The 6,930-nt window shown below is 46.5% G+C and overlaps 1 protein-coding gene across 2 annotated transcripts in view; it reads left to right on the top strand.

The window, feature by feature from the left end:
• The first annotated feature begins 342 nt into the window (after positions 1–342).
• nrg3b (neuregulin 3b) overlaps positions 343–6,930 on the top strand; it is a 190,824-nt gene continuing 184,236 nt past the window's right edge. Inside the window, exon 1 of one of the 2 annotated variants that reach the window (XM_055004759.1) lies at positions 343–2,792. In XM_055004759.1, the coding sequence (XP_054860734.1) occupies positions 1,955–2,792 (838 nt within the window). In that variant the 5' untranslated portion in view covers positions 343–1,954. The remainder of the gene's footprint in view (positions 2,793–6,930) is intronic. The other variant, XM_023276982.3, reaches the window with a different exon arrangement.

The raw sequence follows: 6,930 nt of genomic DNA, 5'->3' as shown, positions 1-6,930 counted from the left end.
TATAAAACCTGCTTGGCATGGGGCCTAAAGTACCACCGTCCCCTCTGAACTGTAAAATAAAGGGGGATTCATATACTGCCCACGGAAGTATCAAGTTGAAGTAGTGCTGTAACTCGCTCATAAATTATGAGCCTGGTGTTCGGTTTTGTTTGCTCTCGTGTGCCGCCGGTGGAAGACATCGGGGTGGTGCCTCCCGCCATCCTCTTCTCATCCCCCCCCCGCCTACCCTCGATCTCACCGCTCCCTGGGGTGTGTCTATGGAAGCGCCTTTCCTTTTTTTGCGCGCAGGCTGTGTGTGCGCGCCGTGCGCTGCTGCTGTTGCTGCCTCCTCCTCCCCTCTGCCTCCCTATCTGCATCTGCTGCAGAGCTTAGCCAACACGCATCCCTGCTCTCTCTCTTGTTTTTTCATTCCCACCACCTTTTTTCTCTCCTCCTGTTTCTGCCCACCATAATTTCTCTGATAAGACGCGCACCTACGGCCGTGGCGCGCTGGAGAGAGAGAAGGAGAGACGGAGCAGCTACTATTCGTCACTTTGGAGAATTGAGGACAGCGGTGAACCGGAGGAGAGAGCGCCGGATGGGATAGGAGCCGTGAAACCCACATCACTCACCGCGGGTTGAGCAAGCCTCGCCTCCCCTCCCTCTCCTCTCTCCCACACTCTCAGTCTCTCCCTCCCTAGTCTGCAGACTCCAAGAACAGCCGCTGCATCATTTTTTTTCGGAGCCTCCTCCCTCTCCCTCACTCTTTTCTCTCTCTATCTTCCCTCTCTCCCCCATCCTCCTCGCTTCTCTCCGTCTGCCTGCTTTTCTGCTGCTTGCACCACTGTGGGAATGCAGCGAAGGTAAATCCACGCCGGATCTATCATCACAGACTGCAGGACAGCTCCGGAGACGCACAGCTGGGAGGAAAAAAACAGAGGGTTGTCAGCGCAAAAAAAGGGGGATTTGGAAACCTTTTGGATCAGTTGGATTTAGCCCCATCGCTACCCGGGGCATCATCATCAAGCAACAAACAAACAAACACCACCCCAATCTCACTGGCCGATCACATCAGATCCCTTTCCTGCCCTGCCTCGTTTCAGTGGCTTTTACTGGCTTGGATTACCGACAGCTGGAGCGAGAGAGCGGGTGGCCGTTTCCTGAGGTCTGCTGGAGGCAAAGTTGAAGCAGCCTGTAAAGACACTGCAAGTGGAGGAAAAAGGAAGATCTGTCTGCTTCTGAGGTGCAATGAACTCCAATGAAACCCGAGAGACTGACATTGGAACAATCTGCGTATTTTGAAGGATCTTATGCGGCCGATAATCAAGCCATTGAGAGTGGAGAAGGGTGCTGCCACAGCCTCGGCTTGTTGGTCTACGCACGCACACACGCACATGGATTTACAGCTCCAGTCTGAAGCTCGCCATGCCACGGATCGATATCCTGCTCCGTTCTTTTCGCGACGGCTTTTTAACAAGGGAGTGAAGCATCCTGGGATTTATCATCGCTTCGTTAGCGCTGAACTACAGTGAGGCGCCCCCCTTCGCCTCGCTCTCTCACCTGTCCATAACCTGTGTGCCCGTGTGGAAGCGTGTGCGCGTTTTTTTCTTCTTCTTCCCCGTGCATTTCTGTGAGTGTGTGCGTGCGTGTGTGTGTGTGTGTTTGGTTTGTTGTCCGCCAGAGGGAGTGTAGGTGATATTGCTTGTGTATGCATTGGGGTGCTGTGCCAGCTTTTAATTAGTAGTACGTGACTGTGAGTATATTGTGTCTGCTGTGCTTGTGGGTTACCCGTGCCTGAGTTCATGTTTTATGTACGTGCATGTAGCTATATAGGCCTCAGCGTTGTGTTGGTATTTACTTAAGATGCGTAGTATTTCTTCTGCAACACATCTCCTTCATCGTATATGCCCTTGTGTCATCTGGCCACCTGTTTGACCTCCCGAACACCCCTAAGAGACAACAAAGCTCCGGCAGGATGAGTGAGCGCTCTGGTGCAAGCACTCTAGCGTCCATGACGCTGGAGGAGCCAGGGGCTGAACAGGCATCTCCTCGTGCCCCGGGCCCTCTCCGCTGTGGCCCCTGTGCCGTGTGGCCTCGCCAGCAGACCTGGCTGTGTGCCGTGCCCCTGGTCATGGGCTTCGTGGGGCTGGGACTCAGTCTCATGCTGCTAAAATGGATTGTGGTGGGCTCAGTCCAAGACTATGTCCCCACTGATCTGGTGGATCCTAAAGGTAGCATTGGACAGGACCCTATATTCCTCTCCAAACCCAGTGCCATGCCCAAGGGGCCTGACATCTCCACGGCCACCTCTACTTTAACTGCCTCCACGACAGCGATGGTGTCCACTACCACGCCGCTAGCTGCGGATGGTACCGCTCCAGCTCCAAGAACTCGATCAGGGCCACCAGCAAACCACTCAGCCAATGCCAGCACTGCCAATGGAGATGGCAACCATGCCCCACACCTTCATAACCGTGTTGGCACCCGCATTAGCGGGACTGTGGTCACCACCTCTGTTACTCGTGCCACCAGACTGACCCCACCACCCAACGGTAAGGAGGTCACGCCTCGCAGTACTGTTAGAAAAGGAGGCAGCTCTGGGAATGGACGTAATGGAGCTGCCAACTCAAAGCCGGGACAGACTTCTACTACCACCACGGCATCCACCACGACTACAGCTACTGTGAAGATCACTGGTAAGGCTCAGCCGACCACCTCCCAGCCGGCAGCCCCAGTGAAACCCACGTCACGTTGGAATCACGGGCGGCAAGGCAAGGGCCCAGCCACCCGCCCGCACCACCGCTTCCGAGCACGTGAGTCCACTTTTTGGGTTTATGAATATATATGAGTGGAGTTGTGTGAGGTTATCTGTGAAACTCAAGATAAGTGTTTCATAAGGGCTTTTTTCTTGGACTTTGTGGCAGAGAGACTGGTGTTTAACTACAGCAGCCACCTACAGTGTATCCATTAGCCTGGTAAAGAAAACCTCTTTTGTCTGATGGGCTTTGTTATAACTCATGGTCTGAGAATGTAATTTTTTCCCTTTCATATCCACATGGAAAGTGGATACTCCAGCAGCTTAACATTAATCGTATTCATTAACACAGGCAGATATCAGGGGATATTCTCAGTATTTTCACCCCTCTCGTCTTTATCTTTCACTCGTGCATTAATCCGATATGAATCTTACCTCTGGAGAAGTGTTTTTTTTCCTCTTCTTCTTCACCCACTGGTTTAAGTGCCATTAAAGGCTGAGGCTCCATCTCGTAGTATTTGCTTTGTTTTGTCGACTTGAGCTGGGATGTTAAAGCTTTGTGATGTGTGTTGTGACCAAGGACAGCATATTTGTGTTATGAAAACAAATAACAGGAGCCGGTATTGTGTCGAAGTGGGAGAAAGGTTAGCTCGCACCTCCTGTCTTGAGGAATCGGATATAACAAGGCCACACATCCCATTTAGATGAGAGGATACTGGGAGCAGAGTGTCGCAGGTACTGCTTTCACACTGCAGGGATATACAGAGGGGGAGAGAGAGAAAAAAGAGGAGGCTCAGAGGAATAAGATGGATATAGGGATGAGAATAAGGTTTCAGAGGACAAGTGGAAATAGATGAGGTAGGAAATGGGGAAAAAAGAGGCGAAATACTTTGACAAACAACAAAGTTTAAGAGGATGGCGAAGGGAAGGAAGCGAATGCGGGAAGCATAACAAAGCAGGGGAATGAAAAGTGGGAGCTGCGAGAAGAGAGAGATGGCAGATGGAGAGGGCTAAGTGAGGGAAAGACTTGAGGGAGATAGCGGGTATAAAGTAGGAGAGCTGTGAATTTTGCATATTTTGCATTGTGTAAAGAAGGAAGGTTTCACTGTTATTAATTCCACAAGGGACGTGTTTTTAAACATCACACGGATTTTTTTTCCAATGTGGGTGGGGCTGGATGTGAGTGTAATCATGAGTACTGGGCATGACTATGAAGGATGTAGTTTTTTTTTTTCTCCAATTCATGGGATTATTTTTTTTTTTTTTACAGTGCTGTTGGAACAATGTAGTATTTAATTGTAACTTTGATTTAAAGCTCATTCTTAGCTCATCTATTTTCACACGTGTTTTCACCTTAGCTTCCTCTTAGTGGATTTACCAAGGGAGCGAATGATAAAATAGTTTCCTGTTCCTTCTTTCAGCAAAGTGTGCGAGAGGGCAATGACAGAATGTCGAAAACTGAAACCTTCATTTCTCCACATTTCTGCTGTGGATCATATGTTGGGACAGCAGTTCCGGTTGAATACATGGCATCTTCTCGTTTATCAGCTGGATGCGTCAATGGCATCGATTCCAGCAACAAACAGTGATCAAGTGACATTTTCTTCTTCACCTCAGGGGCAGAATATTGTCAGCATTGCTGGTAGGGCATTGGTAATTAAATTGTGTCTATTTTGTGTGCAGTTGAGCAGCCGTGGTGACTTAATAAGTTGGTCAGCTGATTTTACCACAAACACAACGTTTGACTGGTGACAAACCTATAGAATTTGCCATAGAAAATCCTCAGACTCCTTCTGCAGAATAATCCAGAGTCAGTTACATCACTTGATGAAGAAAGAGGTCAGCCCCCTCATGTGAACATCTGGAAGTGTTTTTGAATCCTGTAAAGCTAGAGCATACTTATTAAAGCCGCCCTCCGTCCATAAAACCTTTCAAATACAAAAATAATTTCTACTAGAGGCTGATGTTTTTGAGTCTCTTGCCCACATTTGACATCACGCAGAGCAGCCTGACATTTTGGCCCCACTTACTTAATCTTTGTCCTCTCATTTAGTAAATATCTGTCAGGCAACAGGTGGCTTTTTGCAGTCACCAAAATACAGCTCTGCAATGCTCACTGAAATCAATTGAGGATGGATTTTTCGCCAGTGTTTTAGTGCTTTGTATGTTACTAAAATCCCCCCCAAAAAACTAAACAAGGATCTAAACTCTCAGCTGCTTTTGTGTTTGCCAAAATCATCACCAAAGCAGCTCAGAAGCTCTTTGGTAAGCACAGGTAGTAATTCATAACATCAGTTACAGCGACAAAAACTGCCCTGAAATAAAACTGTGACATTTGAAGTACTGTGGTTTCACACCCGTCTACCTGTTCTTGAAAAGCATTAATATCATTCATATCTTAAAAGCAACGAGTAATACAATTTTTAACAGTTAGATGCATTACAAGAGTGTTATGGCAGGCTTATAGCTATTGTTATCAGTAAATAAAAGCTGTTGATCACTGTCATGGCATGTGTAAATTCGGAAGGGGATTTTATTGTAAGGCAGATTTTGAAGGAGGGTAATTCCCATTTTGCAGGAATGTCAGCACTGACACTCATTTCTCGTACTTAGGCAGTTTACGTGATATAGCCAAATGTATGCGATGACATTTCATCATTACTATTTACCATCCGAGGTATAATGATACAGTAATCTGACAGGATGCACCTTTTTCTGTTGACATTTTACTAATGTGATGTTTTAGTAAGGTCTCTCTCGGTAGTAAAATCATTTTGTCGAGTCTGTTACCTTTGCACAGGATCTGTGCATGAATGATTGTCTTTCTCTGATGGCTTCTTATCTAACACAAAGTATTACAAATCCCCATATGGCAATAACAAGACTTTAAATGGTAATAAATAAACAGCAGACATTTGATATCGATAGGTACGGATCAGCCACAACATTAAAACCACCTGCCTAACGCTGCAGCTGTGACCCTTTGTGGCACCGATGTGGCACTTACGGACATGTCTTGTGTTGTTTGCCACTAGGACGTTGGCAGAAGATCTTTTGGGGGCATTGGATTGTGGAATAGGGCTCCTGTGGATCAGGTTTGATCCAAGGCATCCTGTAGATGCTCGATTAGATTGAAATTTGGAGAGTTTGGACTCACCTTGGACTCTTTTTCATGTTCCTCAAACCACTTTTGAGCACTTTTTGGTGTGTCGTGGGGTGCATCCAGGACCGCTGTTGTCATGAGATATGCTCTGAGATATATTTATGTTATGGTGGCTGGTATGTGTCATATTAACATACACATGAATACCAGAACTCCAGGTTGTCACGGAATGATCAGTGTTACTCACTTGTCCGTGGTTTTAATGTTGTGCCTTATTGGTGGATATTGCAGTGTATTACGATGGATCGTTAAATTGTCATGTGTGATTTCAAAAAACCCCTGGATCATGTCAAACGACGATAAACTTTTGAGCAAATGGCTGCTAAGTGCTTAATGTGGATGCTTACAACTGCCATGGCTTGTTCTATCAATTCATAGCTGCACTGTGTAGAATAGCTTCTTGTTGCTATGTTATTCTGTGTTGCTTAGTGCCAAGTATTGAGTTGCTATGGGTTGAGATTATAAGGCATGCTCTGTATTGGTATTCTGTCATTTCTACTCACGCAACCTCCACGTACAGTCCAGTGTACAATGTGTAACTCACTAGAATTTTGGGAACGCAGCCTCCTTAAAAACTAGAGTGCATCAGGCTTATTGTAATGTTATGTGGAGTTGTGCAATGCAGCATGTTTAAAGTGTAATGATACACAGAAAATGTCTTGGCTGATAATGAAACGCTCTGCAAAACATGGCTTCAGGTGCAATTGTCTTTATCCACAGCCAGGTGATCTCATACTTTATGCTAAGTTGTGTGCTAATACATTAATCATACGCAGAGTCAGGTTTCAGGTAATCTGGACCACACACGGGGCATAGTACCCTTATTAGTACCCTTATTTTTCTTTCCCACTTTGTTTCTTTTTGGTGAGGATCTCAATGAATCTCTTGGTCCCGGAACAGAGACAAGCTTTGTCCGTTGGGGATAAAGACATATTTTACCTGGTCCTTTTGTCTTATTTTCTCTTCTCTCTCCTCCACTCTCCCTCTTTCCCTGTGGTTATTGTGTCCTGTCTCTGTGTCATTGTATTCCACC

The sequence above is a fragment of the Amphiprion ocellaris genome, chromosome 18 (assembly GCF_022539595.1).
Source record: "Amphiprion ocellaris isolate individual 3 ecotype Okinawa chromosome 18, ASM2253959v1, whole genome shotgun sequence".
Lineage (NCBI taxonomy): Eukaryota > Metazoa > Chordata > Actinopteri > Pomacentridae > Amphiprion > Amphiprion ocellaris.
The sequence above is the reverse complement of the archived record's forward strand: the minus strand, read 5'-3'. Positions and strand labels throughout refer to the sequence as shown.